Source organism: Hypomesus transpacificus, chromosome 11, assembly GCF_021917145.1.
Source record: "Hypomesus transpacificus isolate Combined female chromosome 11, fHypTra1, whole genome shotgun sequence".
Classification (NCBI taxonomy): Eukaryota; Metazoa; Chordata; class Actinopteri; order Osmeriformes; family Osmeridae; genus Hypomesus; species Hypomesus transpacificus.
The window spans coordinates 15,540,344-15,567,464 of record NC_061070.1 but is presented as its reverse complement, the minus strand read 5'-3'; the positions used below and the strand labels follow the sequence as shown (position 1 = coordinate 15,567,464).

Genomic DNA, 27,121 nt, shown 5'->3' with positions numbered 1-27,121 from the left:
AACCCTATGAGGACAAACAAACAACAATCACTTGGTCCTCAACATGTCACACTTCACGGCTTTATTATTGTCTCTTTGAATCCCAGCTATATTTTAACATCATGTTCATCCTCTCCTAGTATGTCCATAAGAGTCTCCTGGTTCGAGAATTCATGCAAAGCTGAGTTCATCTCGTCCAGTAGATCCTCCCCTGAAAGAAACTCTCTCACACCATGTACAGTCTTCCCTATACGGTGGTCTGTTATCCTGTCTTGGGGAAAATTGTAGGTCCTGATCTTCTCAGACCTTCCTTTGGTGCCAATCTGGAGAAAAATGATGAAAGATCAGAAAAACACTAGTCCAATCCACTTCTTCACATTATACAGTCATAGTTATAGGCACCTATTGCTCATCCTATCGCTTTTGTCTGGTTGTGTAATACAGCAAAGGTCCTCTGCATCGATAATTTTAAGCACAGCCATGTAGATAATATACACAATTTGTATATTAGTTTTACAGCCTACCTGGACTTTGCGTGCAGTGTAACGCTTGCTGGTTTCCTCTTCCAGTCTCATGCTGTAGAGCTTAGCCCTCAGCATTTTCATGGCCTTCTCCTTGTTCTTCAGCTGAGACCGTTCCTGTTGGCACTCTGCAACCACACCTAGGGGGAAACAACAGAGATCCCAGTCAAGATACACCTAGACAGAGAAAATCACTTTCCTTACAGCTTCTTTTTTGTAAGATAGCTGCACAAATGAATCTGAATAGAGGTTTAATTGTCTGCTTACCTGTGGGGAGATGAACAATTCTCACAGCGCTGTCTGTAGTGTTGACATGCTGGCCACCTGCTCCACTTGCCCTTGTGGTCTCAATCTTCAAGTCTTTGGCATTGATTGTAAATGAGATCTGATTAGGACAACAAAGAGAAAGAGATACTCTTAGTTAACAAGAGACACTGGAACATTCTAATACTCACAATAGTATGCTCCGTAGGGTAACACATTATTGGAGGAACCCAATTCTCACCTCAGTGGGTTGGGGCAGTATGGCCACCGTCATGGTGCTGGTGTGCATGCGGCCCTGTTTCTCAGTCTTGGGGACCCTCTGAACGCGGTGGACCCCTGCCTCATACTTCATCCTTTTATAGCTCTGAGAACCACTGACACTAGCTGACCCATGACGCAATCCACCTGCAAACAGAGAAAGATGTAAAACAAGCACATCAGACACCGCAACACAGACAGGCAGACAAACTTATGTATTCAATGTCATATGACCTTAAAAGTACTCCCAGATAATGGTATCTCAGTTGAGGACCATCTGAAGACAGCTTTAGGTATTTGGCCTTTCATTAGCTATTGCTTTCTTTACCAAGACAAACACTGTGACAGTCTGAATGAACGAATCAAATACATGCCACTGACCCATCTCACTCTTCATGTAATCCAAGATTTCAAAGCTCCACCCCTGATGCTGGGTGAAGCTGTGGTACATATCGAACATCTCTGCAGTGAACAGCATGGCCTCCTGGCCTCCAACCCCGGCTGTGACCTCCAGGACCAGGTCGCTTAGGTCTGCCTCATCCTCAGGAACCAACATGTCCAGAATCTGAGAGGACGAAGGGAAAAGCAACAGGATGAGAAGGATCACACTCTTTTCAGTTTTTTCTAATTTTGGTAGTGGGGTGTGACAATGAAACACTGACACACACTGTGAGGTTTACGTTTTACCTTTTGTCTAAGTTCTTGAATCTTTGATAGACAGACTTCGTTCTCCAAGACTGCCAGTTCACGCATGTCTGGGTCTTCATCTTTAAAGACCATGAGAACATACTCAATACACCATGTCAGGTCTCAGAATGTTAATGGTAATTATTTACTTACAGCATGTTCGTACCTACCTTTGAGTAACTTTTCCGTCTCTGCAAACTCCTGTTGTTTTGTTTCCAGTTCTCTGATGTACTGAACCAGGGGCGCTAATACAGATTCCCTGGTTCTTTTAGCTCTTAGCTCCTCCTCGCTAATTTTCAGTCCTTCACTCATGTTGACAACTGGCAGACATTCATAATACTCAGTCTCTATCTTCTTCAGGTAGTCCTGCAGAGATTTCTGAGCAAAGATCTCGTCCACATTCAGTACTTTAGTAATCCTCAATGGCTGCGTCGAGTGGAATGTTCTACAGTGGCAATTTATTAATTGCGAATTGGGAAGTCTATCACGGTGAGATACTGCTCGGTATCTTCTTTGGCTTAAGATGCTAGAGTACGAGGTCTGATGGGGTGTCATCAAGGACAGTTCATGCAACTTCCTAATGGAAACGTGAAAAGCTCGTCTACAAGTTTTCCAGGAAAAGCTCATTGTAGCTAATTTGTCTTGACTGTAATAATACACCGATGTTCTTACCTGCTAAGCTAGTTAGCTAGACTGCTGCAAAACAACCCTAACTAAAATGTTACTTGTAAGATTATCCTTTACTTATTGCATATTGTATTCGTAAACATGCCGGATACATCTCCGTTCAACACAACTATATTGACTCCTTTTTACTTATTTAATTCATACCGTCGACAGGTTTCACATAGTTATTCTTGAGTGGCAGGGCGCTGCCATGTTTATTCGGAGCACATGCGCAGTCAGTCACACCAGCACGCCAGTATTAAATACAATACTTTTTATAATGGGCCTACTGTAAATAAAGAAATCCTTGACGTTGGGGTCAACTGTGAAGACCGCGATATCTGCTAAGGTGACCTTTTAAATCCTTTTTTTTGTTACAGAGGACGTTACCTACCTATTGACCAATACCTTTTCTGACCGAAAGATGGCAGAAGAGACATGTCCTCGCATCCAGCCCACCTGTCCTCAAGTTGCATTCAGGTTGGTCCTATACAAAGCTCACTGGGCTTTCCTTTTTATAAAACTATTTCTCTATTAATGTTGTATTTGCTTTGAGACCTGTAACTGAACCCAGAACTACTAAGCGTATTGTACGGTTCTGTGGGCTCATAACAAAATACGTTTTCACATTATCTTGGACGCATCAAACAAAGGGATGGTATTGGTCGCTCTAATTTGAATTTACGCAATTTAAAATATAGCCAACTTTTCGAGGGTTATGATCATGTCATTAAAATCCTCTGGTCCTGGTTCTGTCCCTTTAAAATATTTGTATATTATTTTATATTTTTAAAGTTTCCCAAAGCCCTACAATGCAGAGTCACCGTGTTATTTTGGGAAATGTTATACATTTATGTCCTTCCTTCTAGACTTCAGCCGTCATAGGCCTATCTTGTCTTTATTTAAAAACCCAAATTATCAAATAAATAAAAACTAATGAGGCTGCTTTGGTTACCAGAGCGTTGATTGTATTTGTCAATTCTGTGGTGGTGCACACTCATTTGGGATGGTTGAAGTGTACTTTACTGGAAGTTTGAGCGTGTAGGGAACGAAGGCGATGCTGAAGGTAGATATCCATGTAGATTCAATACCAAATTCTCAAGTTCTATTTGACAAGGTTGAGCTGTTTACTCTTGACAAACATTTAATTGGCTTTTTAAGAGGAGCACATTATGTTCACGTTGAACTCAAACAACTGGGTGTTATTGACTTGAGTTAGAAGCCCAAATAAACGACGGAAGATTTATATATTGGACTACTGTGTATGATTATTCTCCGATTTCAACATATCCGTGTGATATTTGAATGTACCATGCACAATTTGTGTACCAACTCAATTTCCTCATACCAATCATTCTGGCCTACACCATTTTTTCTGTTTTGTTTCATATTAAAGCTCTGCTATAAATTCTAGTGTACACTACAGTTATTTTGGACTAGTTGAGTGTTCTAGTGTGTTACTGTGCGAGAGATGGATGCATTTGATATTGGAAAGCCTTAAGACTAATTCACCATGATGACAGTGTGAAGAAAACATAGAAAATAATTATATTTATTTACCTTGTATATCTGCATTTCACCATTGCGTATTTCCTTTTATGGGAGGAATTCATTGTCTAATTTTAATAATTTAACCTACAACCAATTTGAATAGTTATGTAAACACTCAGCATCCAATTCTGTACACAGATCATGTCTGACCTAGTGGCTGTGTCTTTCATTGCACTGCAGTAAACCTGACAGTGCAGAGCTAACCACATCAAACTTAGTATTGTTACTTATCATATAATTTAATTATATATTATGTGTCTGGTATAGGTTTTTGGATCATTGTTTGCCCCTCTTTGTCTCTATATTGTATTGCGTTCATTCAGAAATAAGAAGGCATACTTTGCTATTTCATAGTAATCCTTAAACTCTCGCCATTTGTGATTTGTAGAGTGACCAACAAAGGATGACAACATAACGATTTGTTTGGTGCCAGCAGAATCTTTTGGGGTCATATTTTAGGCAACCAAATGTTTAAGCATGTCGACAGGCTTACTACATCTAGTTTTAAGGAGATTTAGCTCTTTGAATTGGACTGTAATCTAATTTTAGAATGTAAGCAGTTTTCAGTAGTCTGTACTAACTAGCTTGATTCAGATACTTTTTTCCTTTTGAACCATTGCTATAATTTAACCATATCCCTCTCCATTCAGAATTGCTTATCATTTTTTATTTGTTATGCAATTTAAATTACACAAAATGTAAGTTCAAACTGTATTAACTGGCATGGTCTGGAACACTAGCAAAGTTTAAGGCAGGCTAGAGTTTAGCCAGATTCCTTCAAATTCCCTTTCATTTACACAAGGGCACTGTACTAGCTACTGCATCCACACAGATATTCCATAAAATGTTGTCACAGTGTTATTCCCCAAAGCTCTGGATCATTGACTTTATTGTAAGAGTCTAGTGGTAAACATTTTTAATTTTGTAACATTCACAATGGTTGTCATGGCATGGTGGTCTCAAACGATTTGAGACACAACTGTGTTTATCCCAGTGTAAGGGGCCCATTATATCGCTTGGCCTTAATGCCCTAGGATTTCCAGAATGCTAACTAACTGTCCTAATCTAGTTACAACATCAGCCCTGAAGTCACAAATGACCACCCCTGTAGACCTATTAGCGAGGTTCCAGTGGCTCATAGTGTGATACTAGGTCAGTGGAGCTAAGGGTACTATCACAAGACAGATCAGATGCCGTCTTAAGCCATCCTTCACTATGTGCCTTATTTTAGCCTAATAAACTCTCCATTTCATTGTTGGCCTGTTCCTCTTGAAAGCAAATTGTATTTGACTCCAAGACCATGCCACAGACTAGGAGAGAAACGTACATCTCTCTCAAAGTTAAATGATGTGCTAAATATTCAAGGGAGTTTGAAGGATTTTCTTTAAATGGGTCAGGCCAGCAACTTTGCTGTGTCACCACAGATTACCAGAGGCATGGGAATTAAGGGGGGCCCAGCTCTTAACAGCAATTTTGCGGGGCACCCAGACAGCTACAATGGAGCTAAAATGATTTAGCAAGGATATGCTCTTACAGCAGTCCTCTGAAACTGTTATATGGGCCTCTTATATTTTATAAATAGAAGCCTACAGTTGACCTTTATAATTAATCAGGCAATAGGTTTACTGTATTGTATATTGGATCCGGTTGCACAACTCTGTATGTTAATATATAGAATATGTACATAATATTGGATACTCTCTGTACTTTCATAGTACAGTACATTCTCATAATGAGATTAGTTTTAAGGGGGGGTCTGATACTTAGAAAGGGCTGACTGAAGGGAAGACAGTGTCTGTCCCTATAATGTCAGCCAAACAGCTGCAGCTCACAAGCACGGTAACAATGGTGCTGTTTGTTAGAACTACCCTGAATCCCATGGCCTTGGTCTTCTTAATACAATTCAATATCTGTTCATTAGACTATGATGTGAATGAAAAAGTTAACATGTATCAGATGAATGTCTTAATACAAATGATTTACATGGTCTATACAGCGTAGTAAGGGGATTGTAACCTTCATTGGAAATTACATGTTTATATAATTAGATCATTCTGAATACATACATTTTACAGTTACAGAGACTGCTAGATTAAACAAACATCTAATTAAGCAACTTCAAATATGAAATAGATCGGTAGCAACACAGGAAGGCATTGGCACCTGTTGGCATAATACAAATGCACGTATTCCCCTCAGTCTTGGGGGCCACTGTGGTGTGATATTGTTTCCAGGGATGATGAGGCCCAGTCAATTAACAGGCACATGTGAGGGGAAGGGGGAGCTAGCAAGTTAGCATTTGTTACATTGTCTCTCATTTGTGTCATTGAAGAAACAACCTTATCATTAGTGTAGGTCAGTTGCACCTGCTGACCCAGATATCCCCTCACGCAGTCTGAGGCTGTGGGAGTGCTATTAAAAGCAAGGCAGCATGTGACGCAACACCGGGCAGTTGCTGTTTGGTTATTGGACAAGTTCTGTAGTGTAAGAGAGGGGAAGATAAAACGGGAATTGGCCAACAAAAATAGCCCCTCAAGTGCATCTTCATAGCTGGGTGGCCTTTGTGAGTCCAAGCACGTATGTCCAGCAGCTCCTTTTACTCCACAGAGATGCCTTAAATCTCACCCTAGACACTGTCCTTTTCACTTCGAGTTAGGTTTACAATGGGTGTAAACTGATAGAGATGACTTCATTATACTCTATTGTACTTGTCACTGAATGATAAATAATGTTATTGTAGAGTGAAAAGAATGTTAATGTTTTTCCATAAAGTTGCACCTAAGCAATTGGAGTGGAAGAAGTTGATAGCCTATATATAGTGGGATATATTGTAGTGGAAAACTTTCCATAATGACTTTCCCACCCCACTTTCAAATGATGTGAATTCCAATAGTAAAGGATTAAACTTGGATTTGTAGTCAGAAAATCCAAAAGGCGTGCAGTTTGTATAGGAATTTGGGACAACCGGACTCGTACTGACTGCGACCTGCACTGTGCCACGCCACCACGGGCCTCAGAATGACTGCAGCCAAATTGAGTTGCCAAGAGGGTCGGTTACTACAGCGAAATATAACGGAATGAAAAAGGGATAGCCTATTAACTTTTCTTACAAACATGCAGTGCAGCTGACCACGTGATAATATAACACAGCAGCTTCAAACGTGAGTACTGTTATTCATCTATTTAGGCAGCTCAATGTTAAAGAGGTTGCTGCGAACACTCTGATACAGACTCGAACGAGCAAGGAGTTTGTATTGAGAAGCGACGCGACGTTGTCAAATGTCATATTCTGCAGGTGCAAATCGTAAATTATTATTGTTGTTCGAAATTTTTGCAAATGAACCCCAATCATTAAAACACAGAATGCATGGCTGGCTGATCACATAATCGCACTGCGCTACCTCGAGACAGGTGCATCACAGCCTTCTTTAGACCGTCACGCATACGCTGTGCAACGGTGAATTGTTTTGGGCTTCTTGAGCATCCGGAATGAAGGGAAAATGTTATGTAATATTCAAAGGATATTTTACATAGGTTGAAATGTAATATTCCAAAAGTATTCCATGAATTACCAACCAACATTTATCACTTCACTGGCGGACTTTTATGTTTGCCCTTGCCCTTCAAACAGCCAGTCAGCCACTGTAATCACTTGATGTATTTCACTTTGATGCGTGAGAAACAGAGAAATACATATTTGTTTTCTTAGCTGCATAGCATCTACGTTTGTAAACAAACATTGGAGTTGCACAGTGGTCGAGTTATGTTGTCCACAGCTCTTTACTGTGTGTCAGTTCTCCGCAGGGGGCCCGCGTGAGAGTTCTGAGAATAGTTCCCATATCTGCATTGACTCTTCCTTCTGGGCCGTCTGTCTGTGTGTGCAGAGATGGAGAAGCTTATCATCAGTGGTTTTGTTTGTGTGTGTGTGTGTGGCTTATCAGTAGTGCTTTTGGCACTGTTATTTTGCAATTTTAAGGTATAGATAGGGTTGATGGTGTTATGAGGAAATCAAACCAAGAAAGTTTTGCTACCGATGGTTTTGTTAAATTATGAAATTCAGCCTCAGGGGACATCCACAAGTAATGTGTAAGATTGTTGTGGTCGTCTCTTCTGCAGGGTGCAACTACTTCTTCTTTTACTATATTCTAGATCAAGTCAAATGTTTTGGAATCCAGCTACTGGGATTTTTGGTTGCAGCCAGTTATTAAAAAACACATACAATCCATCACACACAACATGAAAGATAACATGACCAGACTGCAGATACAACAGTTCAATTCAGTACCCCCCTCCCTCCTCCAGGTGTCCCAGGGAGAATGGCAGTGGATATGAAATATTGAAATTAATCAACTTGAAAGAATGCATGTCTCAGGTGAAATCCACTCAGCAGTTTTAGACTGTTTATTAAGAAAACACGTTGGAATCCCTGAAAGTATATTTTACCTAAAGGCGTTGGAATGTTTTCACATTAGCTTTCTTCAAGACAATAGGCTCAGGATTGTTTTTACATCTTAATGAAGCCACTTAAAATATACACACTGACCAGTCTCTCTGGTTTCAAGCTGTACTGAGATTGTTCAATCAAGCTATAGATATTAAACTGCCAGGAGCCAGTAGGCTACCTATTTTACAAAAAACGTTATCCAACATAGACTTCTCAACATTCCAAAATCTGGTTATGTTAAATAAATGATGAGAACCGCTTGCTCTGTATTCACTTGGCAAGTTGAGGGCCAGTGCCATGGCTTATGAATTCCACAGACCCTTATGAAGTCACCTGTGTGATATTTCCAGGTTTAAATGAGACTCTATGCCCTGCCTTGACACGCTATGGCCATGCTCTACTTCGGACCGTCGTTTTATATAACCTTAAAGAGGGCTGAGTTGAATGAGGATAATTTAGACACTATACCTAACATCTCTACCACCACCCAATCTGAACAGTTATGTGAGAGTACACGAGAGATTTTGCCCCAGGGCTCGGGGTTTGTCCTCACTATCCTCTTACACACAATCTTTTTCGCCAAGATATCCAAGAAGGAAAAAGTAAATATTGATTCCCAAATTCCTGGGTAATGACATTTTGGTGCCTCATACCAATTCACTAACCTATGACTGTGGACTCAGTACCAGGTCAGCTTGTAGACAGGGATGGATACTCAGCAAAAAAAAACTTACAGATCTTATACCCCATCTTGTGTTAGACTGTGAAATTATTTGATTTCAGCTCTACTCTGTTGATTGAAACAAAACATTTGTATAAAAACAATCTTTATAGCAATAGGAGATGTTTCCTTTTCATGATTGGGCACAGAAAAGCATAAGAGTGTATAAATGGTAAAACTTGTATTGAAGGACGTACTGTGGTGCTTATCAGTGCGGTACAGTGAACATCTTGTCATGAGATCACCTTCATCAGCTGTTATGGCTAACTGTAAGGTCTGTTTGGTACATATGCATGCTTTCCTACTATGGGAATGTTGTCGTTTTTCTCAGAGTATCATGCTGTTCCCTGGTTTAACCCAGAATAAGTCTGAATCTTGCTTGTCTAGAATCTGTCATAACTCAACAGTACATCTCAGTATGGCATAGATGCCCTGCTCTTTGGTCCCCAAATTAGGCCAGGCTTACTTGGGGATCATTTTGTGCGTAGTTTACTACACGGACAATTTGGTACATTATTATCAACATATTGGCTGGGAACTGTCTCCAGACATTTTTTGCAATTTAGGTTTGTGCTGGGGTTTTCTTGTCGCAATGTGCTGGTTGCTTTTGTCTGTTGCTGTTGTAACCGACTTCTGTCTGTTTGCAGATGCCCTTGTTTTGTTCTCAATTTAACTTTCATCCTCAGAAATGTTGTGAAAGAACAATTTAATAATGGCTTTTTTACAGGCCTATGTGATTTGTTTAAATGTATGAAGACTGTTCAAGCACAGTCCAAAGGGGGGAGGTCCATTTCCAATTGGTGCCATATCATCTACTGTTATGCCGTCCAAGATCAGAGTTGTCTAACAAGTTGATAGGGCTGTTCAAATTTCCTCCTCCAGCAAAAGGAACAGATGGGGAAGTGGTCTGATTGCAGCTGATGTCTGTTCAGTGTGAAGTAGCTTCACTCTGAGGACAAATAGCACACATTGCCAGGTATGTCACGTACAGCTTACTCACATAAACCAGTCAGTGTGTGTCTCAGTCTCAGAGTTGCCACAGCGTAAACTTATCCACAGATATGCACACACCTGAATAAATCAGTAAGGGACACCGAACATGCAACATTACACAGTAAAGCTCCACTGAGAACCATAAACATACACAGTTGTTGCTTTGCCCAGTTTTGGGAAAAAGTAACACAAGGAACCAATAACTGAACAGATTAATTACATCTATTCAGATGGCTGGCTAGTTTAACTATGATTGGATACTTGGTCAAACATATTGTGCATTCTTGTGCATCTGACCTGACTAGACCCTTGCTATCAGTATATGGCCTGCTCGTCGGTATATGTATTTTAATAGAATGCTATGATAAAAATCAGGGAAAATTGATTCATGGAGCCTGGCTGCTGATCTCTGTTTGTTTACCGATTTCTACCAGTTCAGAGGTCCATCCTTAGGGTTAGGGAGAGGGTTTTATCCCCCACACATTTTCCTTATCCATCCTGGGATTTAGGACCCTCTCACCCTAAAGGCTTTCCTTTGGAATTCCTCACTGACTTCTTATCTTAGTTTGAGGCTACTTCCATTCTTGTTTGTCTTTTTGCCTCTGTTTGTTTGTTTGTTGTGCAACAAAAACGCAACAGGATGGACTAAAATTAGATATTTGTATTGTTTCCATTCGTCTATATTGCGTCTGAAGTGTATAAACTTAGTAGATGTCAACAAGTTGTCCATCATCTTCAATTTGTATCTCTGAATTTCAATATAAGCGTATGTTATATTATTACAAAATGCAATGTACAGGAAAAAGTATTTTAAACTTATCTGAATTAGTCTTGTTCATTGCAGTATTGAATGAGTTTGAATGGAGAGAACAAATGTATAAATTAATCTGCCACAGAATCAGAATTTGGTTTATTCGCCATGTATGTTACACAAACACATAATTTACTGTGGCAGGAAGGTGCAAACAATAAAGAATATATGGATCTTAAATTAAGTGAAAGTACAATAGTTTGACTAATTCTAAGAACTAAACTATCTAAAAATAAAACAATTTAAAATATAAAATATATATAAAAATAAGAATATGAATTAGCAGGATGAGTGGGCAAGGTCTCTTTCCCTGACGCTCCAACATCACAGACATGGAAAAACACTGTCATGGTTGTTGTGTTCTGTTCTGTGTGTGCTGCTGTGCTAAGATAGTTTTTCCTTAGACCATAAGCCAGAGAAAACCATTGGGGTTAGGTTATGGAAAGAGAGAATGAAAGGAACCAAGCCAAAAATTATATGATTCCAAACTCAAAACATTTTGGGGCCACCATGATTCAGACATTTAATCATTTGGTTTTATTGGTGCAGCCATTAGATTATTTTATTCTCAAATGTAACAGTGTTACACTGTTTGCCTGTTAGGAGAGTGGGGTTGGTTTGAAAGGATCGAGACTTCTTGGTGGATTTCAGACAGCAATGTCAGAAAAGTTGTAGGAGGAAAGACTTCCACAGTCATGCTACTATGATTCCTTTCCAAAACCACAGGAGTCTTATTTTAGACGAGACAGGGTGTGGGAGCTCACCGCCGCGGCAGTTGGAAGAGCAAACAACAGTCACACTCAGCATTCTCCAGACATACACTGCCTAAGGTTAAACATAAACATCACTTCATTTCATTCTTATTATTGACACAAAGCCACAGCAGACAGCCCAAGCGGAAAAGTTTTTTTTTTTTTTTTTTTTTTTTTACAATTTATTTTCTACAGTAGGCTACAGTATTGTCCTAAAAGAGGTACACTTATATTCATGCACTCTCTCAAACACCCTAATACAAACTCTTTTGTCTGTCCCAGATACAAACACACATTCTCTCTCCCCTCTCTCTTGACAAAATCTGCACCTAATAGTAGTATCCCCTTCAACCCAGATCAACAAGATACATGTAGCGACTGTGAGCAGTCTGTGTCCTTTCACAGTATCCATGGAATGAGATAACATTGTTGGCTGTACCCCACACCATGCACTCAGCATAAACTGACCCCTTACACTGGCCTCCAGTCATTCCTTCCACTGATTCTGGATAATGGCCATCGTGATCAAACATGAAGACATGTGTTGTCATTGTGAAGTGTAGTGTACTGCGTATCCTGTGCAAACTCAGTTTAATTTACATTTACAGCTAAGATCTTTTAAGGCTGACTCCATTCAACCAGATGGCTCTCAAACCCCATTTGTGATGACTGTGTTTGTTATTGAATGCGATAGGGAATGATAACAGTTCAGTTTGTTCAACCCAATAAAATGTAGCTCCTTTCTGTTGAGATGAAATCCCCTGCTGTCTAGCTGTTCTCTAAGTCAGAACATGTGGACTTACTGGAAATGACCCGGCAGAGAGCCTCGCTAAGGGTTTCTCTGAATGCTTCACTATTTGTCAGCTCATCGCCTTAGTCAAAGGTCAACTAAATGTATTTGTTATATGCACAGTTTGACACAGGTCATTCAGGGCAGTGCAATTATTACAAGACAAGTCAACAGCCACGTTGTAGGAATACAAATTCCCCCAAAAAGTAAATAGAAATACATCTAAAAAGCAAAAATACCCAAAACAGCAATAAAAGTAGCACCAGCAATCAAAAGTGGCAAAAGTACAATAGCAGCAATATTAACATAACGATAACATGAGCAGTGGAGATGGATGTATGGACAGTACAGATATTGTGCAAACTGACGTTTTGGTACCAAACAGCATGGTCGATTTTATCAGGCAGAATGACTGCAGTTTGTGGGCTGTTGAGTGGTGAACTGTCTCGTCACACGGTTTGCAGATCAGGTGTGTATCTCCATGCTGGCTTGTCTGTCATGAGGAATGCCACAGTCCCATGCATGATCTTACGGTTGTCTCACTAACTTGATTGGACTCAGCGTGCCGTCTTAAGTGTAAATCACAAGTCGGCCTTGTGACTTGTTTTCCTTAACCAAAGAGGAATGGTGTAGCAGCTTAGTGTGAGGATACTTTCACAGCATGGATTCACTCTGTATTCATTAAGATGAAGCTTTACAAGAAAAATTTACAAATATTTTTAGATACTTGTATTCTATATATCTCGACTAAGGTAAAAGCAATACACCTATACCTATAATATACATCAAGATTATGTGGTTGCTGTATGAATGCAACATTATTTGAATTTCATGGGGTTAAATTGTTATAGGGTCTTGTATTAGGCTAATGCTACCTTTAAGATTTTATTTGGTAGAACATGTCGTTTTGATATTCCAATATGTTCTTTTTTCATATAATTAAAAACATTTGGAGATTTCTATTTGACTCACTGCTCCAAAAACAAGGCACTGGCGAGCTCCGCCTCTGTCACGAGCACCCCCGTAGTAGCTGAAGACCATGAGGATGCATGGGAAGCTTCAGTCCTCACCTCATAACCATATCACACAGACTCAAGACTACTGTCTATCCTCGCTAAGGTAACTCTATTGCTTTCTATCTTTGAATTTTTACTGTAAATTCAGCTGCAAATGTACTGTTACTGTTCATGTTAAAAGCATGAAGTGAACATCTTCCAACACATGGAGCACATTAGCCAGCAAAAATGCAAAATCGAGTTATTCCTTTCTATTTCAAACGCCAGTCGGTGAGAGTAAATATATTTATCTTAACTGAACGTTAACCGTTTTTGGTATTACGTAGGTAACTAACTTAAAGAAAACTGCGTTGGCCAAGACATGCTCTCACTTGATACAGCTTGTGCAAGTCTTTGTTGACCCTGTCACAAACGCGCCGAAGCGGTCGCACATGTTGCAAGACTCTACCACCACAGACAGATATCTAAACTAGAAACTAGTTTGCCTGTACTTTACATTTAGGATGTAAACATTTCTACTGTTGCACGCTGTTGCAACTGATAAACCTTGCGTGTCTAGACAGTCAAATAATTGATCAGACATCTGGAATGGAAGCACGTGTACTGACGGGGTAATGGAAAATTGATGTTTTTTACTCTGTTCTCCAACTATGCTTCCGGAAGGACTACATTTGCAAGGAATAACAATTAAAGCGCTATCCGATTTTTCATAAACTTTTTTTGTTGCATATATGCTGTGTCCCACAGACGCGCGGTAGAAAGACCTCTTTGTTTTGGTGCAACTAGCAGAGAACAGCTGATGAACTGTGGCCACTTCTAGGATGATAGACCCCTGGCAGTAATGCGACTGAATCTACTTGGAGAGTTGAATTGCTTAATTGTTCCACATACTTCGTGGTTAGAGTTCATAGCGTCAATGCTTAATTTCTATGCCAACATATTATACATTTCAATAACTGACATGGTAATCTATTTGAACAATTTCTTTTTTATGCCGGCGGAAAATGGTTTCGAGTGAAGAGGAGGGTCCTAGAGAGAATGTGATTAGTGACCCCTTCAGTCTTTCTACCGCGTGAATGGTATTGTACTCAAATTATCCGTGACCAAAGGAAAGGACATCTGCCATGGTGCAGACACCCAAACAATGCACCACACACCTGCTGGGTGGCTGTTTAGTCTCTTCTATCAGCTCAAAGACAACTGTTTGAATAAGAACAAATTCATAAATATGCATTCATAAGAGGTTAGGCTAATCTTATATCAGCCTGTTTCTTTCTGGGTTTTTTTTCTGTACTAACAATACAGCTATGCCAAAGTCTTGTTGGTTTTCCATTCTTCTGTACCTAGAAACATCAAAACGCAACACTGTTACCTAGGCTTGCTGTGCGCAGTGGCCCATTGCTACTCAGGCCATGCGACAGTGATGCACTGAATATGTATCACAGCCAGAGGAGCTACCTTCTGAGACACAAAGAAGAAGCAGTGGGGAATATTACTGGGAACTCGGCAGCGGTCGGTTTTAGTCATCAAACCGTCATCATCATAAAAGTCCTATTGATGTGCTAAATTGGGGCCAAGGAGACAGGCCGTATCGTTGGCTACACAGCTACATCCAGATCTAGGTAACCAGTATTTGGCCCTCGTTCAATGGGAAGCAAGGCCAAAATGATATGCAGGCCAGCTTCAGGAGTGGGTGGTATTGCAAAGGTTTCTGCAATACAATGATCCCATTTGCTCCCTGTCAACAAAGTAGCCATCCAAGGTCACCAGTTTGGACATAGTTAGTCATCATTTGGGCTAGCAGCTGGAGGATGTCATGGTGCCAGGCCTGGGCAGGCCCAGGTCACTAAGCACAATGCTGGCCCATCCTCAGGTTACCCTTTGGGTCTTTCCAGGTCCGGTGAAGCCCTGCTCTTTATCCCAGCTATTTTTGGAGTCCAGGTCATTCACAAAAAAAAAAAAAAAAAAACGTTATGTAGTCAGGCAAAATTGAGCTAAAATATTATTTTCAATTATGGTTTGAAATGGTTATTTATCCCAATTGCAAAAAGGTAATTCAGGGCTTGATTCCCAATCTGTTAGGAATAGTTCATGAACCATTTTCCCAGTTTGTTATGCAACAGCTAACCACCATAGCAACTTCCTCGTATGTGTAAACTTGCTTGGCAATAAACCATTTTATGATTCTGATTCCATGGTATTAGAGTAGAAACCAAACTCCAGAGAATCTGTGAGTGGGACATGAACCTTAATGGGCTGTTTAATGATGACTTAACTTTCTGGCCTGATTCACTGACCATAAAGCATACTTGTATATGAATGGTGGTTTTTCTCTGTAATCTGTGTGTGTTGGGAAGACTCTGATAGCTTTTCCAGATTTTGCCCCTGAGTGGAAGTATCCGGAACTTGCCCACAGTTAATCAACTGACTTTCAGCTTGTGGGGAAAACAACCTGAGAATGTTTGCTAAGCGCACCCGGCAACTCCATAACTTTCTACTGTACCTAATCTTTTTGTAAAAACTGCAAGCTTTAAATAGTTTTGTGTCTGAAACCAAGATTTTGTTCTTTTTGAAATGCACGTCCCCGCTTTTAATGTCATGGACAGTGTCACAGTGATATGGTCCTTGGGTTCTATACATGCCTTGGTAAATGTTGAGAAGAATGTTTCTTCTCACCTCATATGACCGGTTCTCTATAGTGAGGGTGTAGAAAGGGACCACCAGTCTAGGAATGCATCCTGTCTCTGAGGTATGCTGTTCAGAACAATGTACTCATGTCCGCCTCAATTATGATTAGTGATCAGGATGTGACATAGGCTGTGGTCTGTATTCTGCCAATATAAAGGGTTTCCATGCATGGGACCACCAATAATATCGGCATAAATAACAAAATTATACTGTTGGTTCAAGTCATATGGTTGTGGGTTTGTCTTTGTTTTTTGATAGTGGAAATAGTTTTGTGTTAAGTTACAATGTTTGATCTTCATTTTCATTGCAACAGTGATATATGGGTAAGTTTGTTATGGTGAGGAACCACATTAAAGTGTCTTTGGGGGGTGGGTTAGGGCAGTTGCAGTCACTCCACAGGGGGGTCGTCCTGAGCCAGCTGGCATGTCCAATGACACGTTCAACGGAGCGAGGCAGAATGAACAGATCAGATTCCTTCAGCCATGTGACATGCCATTGACGCTCTTATTCCATTGGCTGTAATAAAGTTTGGCCTTATTAGATAGTGCTGGTGGAGAGGGAGGAGATGAGAGAGGGATTGCTCAGGAGCGAAAGTGAAATCCTTGTTGTGTATGCTGGCCCCCAAAGGGCATTAAAGTTGAAATACACAAGCCAGTTTGGGCTGGTCAAGAGAGCACATACATTGTAGATTTCTGCAAAATTGAAGGGTGGTTACCACTAGAGTTTTTAAAAAATAGGTTACATTTAATGCAACGTAATTGTAAGGGTTAAATTGCACTCAAACACCTAGAGGGTTTGACTTAGTCTCCTGTCCACTTGTTCATGCCAGAGTCATGGGTAACACACCGGTCCTGCTCCACTTCAACATGATGTGTAAAAGATATGTAGGCTAGTTTGTAGGGCGTTTTTGCTTTAATTGAATAGATAGTGAAGAATGACAGGAAATGTAGGGAGAGTGAGAGAGGATTCAAACCCAGGTAATCCTAATCATCTGGACTATACATTGAAGTTGCTCTGCTCACTGTCGGCAATAGAATACATTCATTCCAGTGTTTCCCACAGATTAGAAAGCTATATGTGGCGGGGGGGGGGGGGGGGTGTTGTTTCATGTCAGACCGGGGGGGGGGGTCGAAATAATTCACAAAATCAATCAACAACAACAAACAAATAATTTCTGCATATGCAGGTAGCGACGCTGCATACAGGGTGCTAAATAACTATTTAACTGGTCGGCTCCATGACGCCGGGTAAGTAGCTAGCTCTTGAAACTTCTCACCAAAACAACGAAGGGGAACCTTCGATTAAGACATGTCCGTCGGTACCTAGCGAAAAGTAGCCTCAACTTTCCTAGACCTTTAGCTACGGCACTAATGCTGAAGGCTCGCTGATGTAGCTGTCGGTCTCACTAGAACGGCGTATGCATCGTTGCTAACGTGTGCTGACGTAGTGACTGTGTGTGTATGTGAGAAAGACGCGTGCGTGAAAGAGACGGAGGGAGAGCAGGGAAAGGAAATGCAGCTGAACGAATACGCTGCGTGTTTTTACCTAAATAGCGATAAAAAAAAATGTTTACGAAACGCAATGTGTGGCGGCCGGTGTTGATTCTGTGGCGCACCGCCACAAATTAGTCTATGTGTGGGAAACACTGCATTCTCACGTGTCAGCAACCCATGCACTCGCACTGGCAATTTATTTTAATCGACCGCAGCACTGGGGAAATTACCATCACTTTTGTTTAAACTGTATACAATGGTCCCTAGTTTCCAAGGTTCACTTAGTTAAGTGTGCTCACATATATGGGCTCAGGAACACAAATGCACTTCACTGTTGGCTGTTCCTACAATCTCTGTTACATTTTCCTGGCCCCTTCCGGCCATTGGGATTTGGTTCTTTGTCAGACTCGCACACAGTGAGCAGTATTCAGAAATGCTAAACCTGGGCACAGTGCTTTACCCATGACCAACCTTATGACTATGATGATGACTGGGGCAATTTCTGTTTCTCTTCTGTTCCATAGACTATACAACAATATTCGTGTTGTATAGTTTGTGGTTTTATACTGTGGAAATTTGAATCTTGTTTGGGAAACGTTCCGAAGAAAACGCAACACGCAGAGAACCACTATCAGCTATGAGTAAAGACTGAAAGTGACAATAGAATTTAGTAGTGGTGGGGGAAAAAAATCGTCTTATAGCTATTCACATCGATTCACAAATGTAAAAAATCTCCCCCCAATTTATGACCCCAAAAAATTATTCTGATCTAACCGTGAGGTACCAAATGATTCCGCCCCCTAGAATTGAGCATTCTCTGGCCATATTTCGTCAGGGTGAGAGGGACACAGTGGTGGAGAGTAACATTAACTCTGCTAAGAAGGGACGAGAGAGGGAGAGAGTAATTGAAAAGATATGGATGGGGGATGAGGAACATTTGCAGACCCCTATAAAAGGGTAAAGGTTGTGCACCCAACCCTAGTTTCATTCAAACTTTGGGATTAACCTGCTGCAGACGTAAGAGTAAGTGAATTATTTTCATAAAACCCAACTGTCAGTAGAGCCAGATGTCTTGTGACTGAGTGGGATGTATTTTGGATGCATTTTTGACAGGAATGCGATACATTGTTAAAATAGATTTAAGGTTGTCCTGTTGCAACACCATGTTATCTGGGATCAGCAACTGTTAAATTTTGTATTTGTTTAAATTAACCTAATTTTCTTACAGTGCTTTCAACATTGTTAACATTCTGTGTTAGTGTTGTCGACTTTTTGCTCAACACGCAAAATTCACTTTAAACAAGTTTCAAATGACTCATGCTCTCTTTGAATAGGGATGTTTTGCAAGACTTAGCCTGTGTGTTTCTCTCTTCAGACACAGTCCCACATCTTTTAGGTGACTCCTGGAGTAATCAAGGACCATGACGGCCATTAACGCTCCTCGTGATCGGTAGGCTATGTTCAGTTTCTCAGTCTTTTCATGTTATGCGGACATATGTACTACTACATGTGGACAATGAGTACTGTACCCACATTTTGTGTGTGTGTGTGCACAGGTATAATGCGGTGTGGATCATTTTCTTCATCCTGGGCTTGGGAACCCTTCTGCCATGGAATTTCTTCATGACTGCAACCATGGTAACTATTCTTTTCCAGTTTAGTTATGCTAAACAATGACTCAAAGGCTATCCCACATAAAGAGGGAACACTGTATGGAAAACACAGGGATTAATGTATTCCGGCACTGTGCCGGATCTCGGGCGTGCAACCATTATTTTTTTGGGGGGGAACTTGCATGCGGTTTAATATTTTCGAGTCAATTGATTTCCCCTACCAATCATATGAGAGGAACGCAGCTATAACTACTGTTACAAGCCTATCAGAAGCAAAGCAGGTGGGTCCCGGCAACACGGTGGGAATGAGATCCATACAACACGTTAGCGTTATCGGTGAAAGCATGGAGTGCTAATTTATGAGGCCTGGGGGATGATGTCTTACCCACCAATGACTCAAAAATAAATGGCGCTGGGCGTGGATAAGAGGTAGAGATGGCGAGCCTTTTGGCAGTTGATGCAAGAAACTGACAGAGCCTGGTGCTTGTTTCTGCACGTTTTGCTCGAGGAAGCTACTATATGCCAGCAGTGGTAACTACTGTAAGTGCTTGCTCGTTATGTCATAGAGCTGCAGCTTGTGCACTCAAACTTACCACGATGTTGCCGGGAGCTGACACATTGTTGTCTATGACTGACCGTGTCTGCGACTAAAAAATACATTTGCACATTTACTGCGGAACATGACTTGTCATTCACAACCTCTTAGCCACTGGTCACCCTGTGTAGAAAACTAGCAGAAGACAAAAAAGCAGTGACATCAGGGCTTGTTGTGAGTGACTAACTGGTTCCACTTTGAGAGGGTTGTCTCATTAAGTTATTCCTCATGTTTAACCCAGATTCCCCCAGGGTGAGTCATGGCATTAACCAGATGTGTTGCTGTGGTAACATCACATTTGTAATCTCGTAGACTGCCCCGGAGCAGCACACCAGATAGCAGAGGTAGTTGGGGGTAGAGTAGGTTTGGTCGTGAGGTCAACCCCAGGTGTCTCTGTTGGAATCTGACTCCTCCTGGGTCAGATCCCAACATGAACCCCTCTGGCCTCTGGAGGTCTGAGATGACTGAGCATGTAATCTCCATGAATAATTACATTCTCAACCGTATTTCTTGAACCAAGTGATAATTATTCAAGTTGATTGCGACAACCCAAGGTGTGCTAGATTACAAACACAGTCATTAGGTGTCAGGTTGGTACAGAGTCTGACTGTCCCCCCTACCTCCCCCTCCCCAGTACTTCACCAGCCGCCTGAAAGACCCACAGAGCGAGGACACGGCCAATCAGACCCTCAACTCGACGGTGCCAGGCGTGGACACGCGGAACGTTCTGGAATCAAAGTTCAATAACGTGATGACGCTGTGTGCCATGGTGCCCCTCCTCATCTTCACCTGCCTCAACTCCTTCATCCACCAGAGGTGAAGACGCATACTGATGTACACATGGTCTTTACTCCAGGTTGGCTAGGAGAACACAGCCGACCACTGGCCCCTTCCACAACCCCAGAGGGGACCACACACTCCCCATGGTATATTGATGTATATGTGAACCATAGTATATGTTGGGTATACGTAAACCCTTTTGGCCAGAAGTATGTTTGCTTTAATTTGAGCGGGATTTAGCGAGATCTAGAGAGGGGCTCCTGCTTTCCTGGAAAAACACACCCAGGAATGCTATTCATCTAACTCTCTCCTCCTTTATCCCCTTCCCCACATTCCTCTCTGGCCCTCACCTCTTTTTCAATCCCTCTCCTCCCTCGTCTGACCTACTAGCATCTTACCCATTTCCCACAGCAGTCTTACAGGTCTGAAAGTAGAGCAAAAGGCAAACTTCCTAATTCAATAAACTCATATCCACGTTGAGCACATGTTCCTCTGTACCATCACAAATAAACAGAAAATACACAAAAATAGCACATATTAGAAGATTGGCTACTACAGATCTCGCCACCTGATCCAGTTCCTTATTGTAAGGCAGAACTTGTGTCCTCTCCCCAGGATCCCTCAGAAGCTGCGGATCTCGGGCAGCCTGACGGTCATCCTGGTGGTGTTCCTGATGACCGCTGTGCTGGTCAAGGTGGACGTGACTCCCCTGTCTTTCTTCTGCCTCACCATGATCAAGATCATCTGCATCAACTGTGAGTGAGGCAAGGGGGGGGGAAGTGCACACACACGCAGGAATGCAGTCTCACACACGCGCACCACAGACACACACTCACACACAGTCTTTCCTCCTGCATGACGCTAAGCTGCTTATTAATCTGTCCGACTGGGATGGCTTATTTGCAGAGGGGTACAGCAGCAGGGTGAGGTTCCCTCCCCTGGTGGTTTTGGGCCTGACCCCCTGAAGCCCCGTGAAGAACAGTCATCTCTGCTCTGTTCAGAGGGCAGGACGGCGGGACCCAAAAGGAAGGCTTTGATGTTGGTCATCAAGTTATTTTCCTTGTACCAGTTTATTCATTGGAGGGCAGTGTAGACGAAGAACAAGTTACGCAACACGCTCCGCTGTCATGTTTCCTGTTGCTTGCGTTGAAGTTTGTTCTGGGAAGTTGTAACTGTTCTCTAGAATCCCGTTCCATCTCTGTGTGCAGTTGAGACTACATCCTCCTCTTCTTTTTTTACCCACAATCTGTGTTTCCCCCAAAGCAAGATCTTTCCACTTTCCAACTCTCCCTCTCCCTGACTTTTCTGCTTCCTTTGGAAAGGGGAACTTTGGAGAGGGAACATGTGGTTTTAAAACCCCTCTGCAATGCACTGTTGAATGATGGATGTTTGACCATGTGTCTCTGTTTCTCTGCCCTCAGCGTTTGGTGCCGTGCTGCAGGGCAGTCTGTTTGGTCTGGCGGGCATGCTGCCAGCCTCCTACACCACCCCCATCATGAGTGGCCAGGGTCTGGCCGGGACCTTCGCTGCCTTCTCCATGATCTGTGCCCTGGCTAGTGAGTGACTAACTAACCAACCAACCAACCGGCCACATTTTCCTACACCTGAATTCTCCCCTCAGGAGTGGGAAATCAAATCCTCATGGCCTACTGTTCTGTGTGTGTGTGTGTGTGTGTGTAGGTGGCTCTGCCCTACAGGACAGTGCGTTTGGGTACTTCATCACAGCGTGTGTGGTGATCCTGCTGGCCATCCTATCCTACTTCGTCCTTCCCCAGATGGACTTCTTCCAGTACCACCTGGAGTGTAACGGCTCCAGACCCTCGGGCGACGAGGAGAACAAGATGGATCTGCTCCGGAAAGGTAACACAGGTGTGGATGGATCGCTCCTATCCCTGCTCGCCTGTTTTGTCTGTCGAACTGTCCGTTTAGTCTCTGTGAGACATGTTTACATGGGGGTGGGGTCACATGTGTTGTTGTAAATACTGAGCTTTTAGATCTGGAATGTTGTTGATTGTTGGTGTCTCCTTCAGTCTGTAATGACACTCTGGCTTTAAACCACAAACCACACATGGAGGTCCTCCCATGCTCAATGTAAAATGCCCTAGGAGTCCATGAATGTACTTGCCTCTGTGTGAGTGAAAGTGTGATTGACTGTATGTGTGTTATTTCAGTGTGTGTTGTTCTTTCAGACAGCCCAGGGGAGAAGAGGCCAGTGGTCAGTCTAACTGAAGAAGACACCAAGTCCACACCCTCTGTAATTGGCATCTTCAAACAGGTACAGGACTCCTCCATCGCTGTCTTTTTACCTACGCTCAGTCTAACCCCGCTGCTACCCCCAGAGCTAGCCTAGCCGTCACAGATGCACACTCCGCTGTAGATGTCTTGTCAATTACCAGTCTGTATGCCTGTGGTGGAATAAGACAGATTTTGCTGTGTGGATGTGTGTGTGTGTGTTCTGTCCTACAGATGTGGGTGATGGCCCTGTCTGTGTGCTTTGTCTTCACCGTCACCATCGGAACGTTCCCCGCCATCACAGTGGAGGTCAAGTCCACCGTGGCTGACGGAGGTGCCTGGGGTGAGAGGTCAACATAATGACACCAGTGATACCTCAACAGCCTTTCAGAGGAATCCTCCTCGTCACAAAAGAGGATGGATGCTGTAGCACAAGGACTGTTTTTCAGCTGCTGATCATGACATTGAGGTTGTCTTCTTCTCCCAGACACCTACTTCATCCCTGTGTCGTGTTTCCTGCTCTTCAATGTGATGGACTGGGCTGGGAGGAGCCTGACTGGTGTCTGTATGTGGGTGAGTACATTTTACATTTACATTTTGTCATTTAGCAGACGCTCTTATCCAGAGCGACTTGCAGTAAGTACAGGGACATTCCCCCCGAGGCAAGTAGGGTGAAGTGTCTACAGCAGGGGTGAAGTGCGTTGCCCAAGGACACAACGTCATTTGGCACGGCCGGGAATCGATCTGGCAACCTTCAGATTACTAGCCCGATTCCCGCACTGTTCAGCCACCTGACTCCCTCACACCTGAGTACCAACCCCCCCACCCCCCCACCCCCCCTCCAACCCACTCATCCACCCCCCTCCCACCACCACTGATACAGCAAAACTTCCCCTTTAGCTCCAAGTTTCCCAGCCTATCCTACCTCCTTTCTTCCAACACACTCCCATGTTGGTCAGAACAAATTAGATCTGACACAAAAGTTAAGTGTAGATCTGGATATAGCCAGAGTTTGTTGGCTTGGGGTCCCACAACATCTGTTCTCGCCTGCAACACCGATCCACCCGGCCAAGCCCCTGGAACCAGAAAACATTTGTTTCTCCTCAGTCTCCACTTACCCACAGAGTATTTGGGATAGGCTTCAGACTCTCATGGCAATAGCTTTGTAAAACCTCTTAACCCTGGTTCTTAAACACACATCCAATATGCGCTGTATCTAAATATTTTTTGCGGGAGATACTTCTCCAATTTACACAATCTCATCATTGAGTTAAGAGACACAGACACACTCATTCAACAATGCCCTGATGCATCTTCAGGGAATTTGAACGCAGTAACTTCTCATGACTTCAACTTCGATGGTCCAGCGGTTCTGTGGAACATGACAAAAAAGGAAAACAATAGTTGGAACATCAAGGGCTTTTTGATGTGCAAGCCGGGGGTTTATATTGGAACGTCGTCTGGTGCGAGGAAGTAGCTTGAGGGGTGCGGAAGAGGGGGTGGAGGCTTCTAGATTTCCCACATTTGCTCTTTGTGAATGTCCTAGAATAGTCCGGACCAAGCTCCTAGGATGCTAACATTAGATGCTAATGGTTGGTTAGCATCTGACAACCGTTTTACATCTGATTTAATTTCCCTCCAATTCAGTTTAGTAAGTGGCTTCACTTGATTATCTGGTTGTCCTCCCATACACTCGTTTCTAATCAATAACTTCAATCCTTGACTGGACTTCCCCTCTATATGCTAGTCAAAGTTAACTCTTGCATTAGCTGTCCTTGGTAGCTGCGAATATCTCCTCTCAGTCTGAACTGAAATGCCTGTATGCAAACGCAACGCAAACACAAACACACGCAATGTTTAGTCTATACATTCCTATCTTAATACAATCCCCCCACATTCCTGTACTCATATCCTATTCAATTGTCCAGTTACAATAATTAGATTCAAGGCAGCCATCAAGAAGCCTTGGTGGTAACAATACAGGCCAGCGTTGTCTATTATGCAACCGAGTTTGGAGAGTGAGTTGAAAGGGTCAGGGGCCTTTTCTCCACAAAGTTAATGGAAATTATGTTAGCTGAGGTTTTAATGAGGCCAGGCTATAGCAAAAAACCCTAACCAATGGGCTGGCTCCCTTCTGGAAAGTGGGTGGGCATAAGATCTCTTTTGTTGATCACTTCAGTTCTATAGAATCTCTATGCATCAGCCTAGATACTGGAGCAAACCCCAGACTCTTGTTAGTCTTACCCATCACACTGTGACAACTTTACGATGTTGTCTCGGACTTACAGGAATACAAGGAACAAGGAAGAGCTAAGTTCTGGTTCTCTTGTTTGCTGTACGATACAGGCAAATCTCCAGAAGTGTGATGATGGATGATGGAGGATGAGTTCAAGCATGCAAAGCAAATAATGTATTAGGTTGAGGGAGGGAGGATAGTCCCACTGAGGGAGGATTTATATTGGATTTCCTGATTGCAACCACACTGGGGAGTGTATAATTTTTTTTACCAACAATTTTATTACAATATACTGACCTCCCTTCCCCTCCTTCACAGCCTGGTAAGGACAGCATGTGGCTGCCTACCTTGGTAGGCCTCAGGTTGGTGTTTGTGCCTCTCTTCATGCTGTGTAACGTCCAGCCCAGGAGCTACCTGCCTGTGCTCTTCTCCCACGATGCCTGGTACATCATCTTCATGATCCTCTTCTCCTTCTCCAACGGATACCTGGCCAGCCTCTGCATGTGCTTCGGACCCAAGTATGTCTGAGAAAAGGGGAAGGAGGGGGGGAAGGATGCACATTTTTGGGATCTCAAACCTAGATGTTTGTTTTATCAGGATGAATTCATAAACCGTTGTCCTGAGTGAAACTTCCCATGTCTTCTCAGCTCTGTTGCGTGATGCTCATGGTTCTCTCTCCCCCCCGTCTCTTTACAGGAAAGTGGCGCAGCATGAGTCAGAGACGGCAGGAGCCATCATGGCCTTCTTCCTGTCCCTGGGTCTGGCTCTGGGAGCCGCCCTCTCCTTCGCGTTTAGGATCATGATCTGAAACCCTGAGGACCCCCAACCTCAGGACATGTTGATTCCACCCCTCAACCCGGACTGGAAGAGAGGGGGTTTTGAGGGGGAAGAAGAATAAGATCCATTGCTTTATGCAAACTCGTGTTTGTGTCAGACAACAGTTCGCTGTTCACCGTGTACTGAACACTACAGACTCAAAACCTCCTGGAGTCTTAAGAATCTGTGGTTTACAACCTCTCAAGTAGCTGATGAAGATATTTCTGTTTCTAAAAGAATGCAACTGAAATTTCTTCCAGCTGTGATCTGTGGTACTGACTTATGTTCTGTTTCGACATTCATCACGTCCTCAAGGGAGGACTGAATATGCACTGAGGTGGAAGGGGCTTCAATCTCAGTCACTTTTCTCTAAAACAGCTGAGGAAAAGGAAAACCTTAAATCTTGTCCAATGTTTCGAATGAACTTTTCACAGTTTAAACTGGTCAAATTGTATTGGGTATAGTCCGCCCCAGGTTCAATACAAAACTGAGATGCCAAATGATTTCCCAATATATTTACCCATTGCCATCATGGAAGCTAAATCAAGTACACCTCACATTTTCAAAACTCTGTGTTTGTGTTGTGAGTGACCTAAGTCAGACTATCCAACTATTAATGTAGTTATGTGATGTTAATTGAATTGTACAAACGTTATAGTTTAGAAATGCCTTTTTAAAGGTCAAATGTTCCAAGACTATGCCAATATTTGTGTGTATATTCACGGTATAGCTGTCTTATTGACATATAACTTTTATAAAAATTGCAGTTAAAAGCACAAAAGACCACATGCAGCTACTGTATAGATAGATACATTAGTTTTCTGAACAGTGTTATGAACCGTTTACCATCAAAACTATTTTGTATTTTAAACTAGTTATAACATGGTGGATCTTTGTCAGGTTGTATTTTCAAATTATTTAAATGTGATGTGCCTAACTGGCATAGTAGTTTTTTGTGTTGAATTGGAATGCGGCATGAAAATACCTTTTTTTTTATCAAATATGCAATTCATTGCCTTTACAACCCGAGTTTGTCATAAAAAATAAACCCTTGTGTATTTTTTACTCCTCTCTGTATTCTTAACTGCAGGTCCCTAATTTCATTTAGACTGGTGTGAAAAGGTGTTACCCTCGTTCATTTCCAGAAACGCTGGCCGCAGAAAGTTATTACAAAGTATCACAAAAGTATTGAGTCGTAGCCTACAAAGCAGAGCT

The 27,121-nt window shown here is 42.3% G+C and overlaps 2 protein-coding genes across 8 annotated transcripts; one reads left to right on the top strand and one right to left on the bottom strand.

The window, feature by feature from the left end:
• mtrf1l (mitochondrial translational release factor 1-like) lies at positions 1 to 2,610 on the bottom strand. Its single transcript, XM_047029427.1, has 7 exons — positions 1,880 to 2,610; positions 1,710 to 1,789; positions 1,404 to 1,587; positions 1,006 to 1,169; positions 768 to 885; positions 504 to 640; positions 1 to 302 (listed from the first exon to the last, which is right to left on the bottom strand). Exons 1-7 carry the CDS (start codon positions 2,334 to 2,336, stop codon positions 87 to 89), a joined length of 1,356 nt encoding a protein of 451 aa, XP_046885383.1. The 5' UTR covers positions 2,337 to 2,610; the 3' UTR covers positions 1 to 86.
• On the top strand, positions 2,120 to 26,986 carry slc29a1a (solute carrier family 29 member 1a). Of its 7 annotated transcripts, XM_047029422.1 has the most exons (13): positions 2,120 to 2,198; positions 2,756 to 2,855; positions 19,010 to 19,084; positions 19,191 to 19,272; positions 20,477 to 20,658; positions 21,238 to 21,377; positions 22,044 to 22,178; positions 22,303 to 22,491; positions 22,794 to 22,897; positions 23,089 to 23,197; positions 23,342 to 23,427; positions 25,409 to 25,608; positions 25,787 to 26,986. In XM_047029422.1, the coding sequence occupies exons 3-13, from the start codon at positions 19,056 to 19,058 to the stop codon at positions 25,896 to 25,898; spliced, it is 1,368 nt and encodes a 455-aa protein (XP_046885378.1). In that variant the 5' UTR covers positions 2,120 to 2,198; positions 2,756 to 2,855; positions 19,010 to 19,055; the 3' UTR covers positions 25,899 to 26,986. The 7 variants fall into 7 exon arrangements, with proteins under 7 accessions (XP_046885378.1, XP_046885377.1, XP_046885381.1 ...); XM_047029421.1 differs by lacking the exons at positions 2,120 to 2,198; positions 2,756 to 2,855 and adding an exon at positions 6,905 to 7,087; XM_047029425.1 differs by lacking the exons at positions 2,120 to 2,198; positions 2,756 to 2,855 and adding an exon at positions 13,363 to 13,556 and having other exon boundaries at positions 22,303 to 22,482; positions 22,812 to 22,897.
• Positions 26,987 to 27,121: the final 135 nt, after the last annotated feature.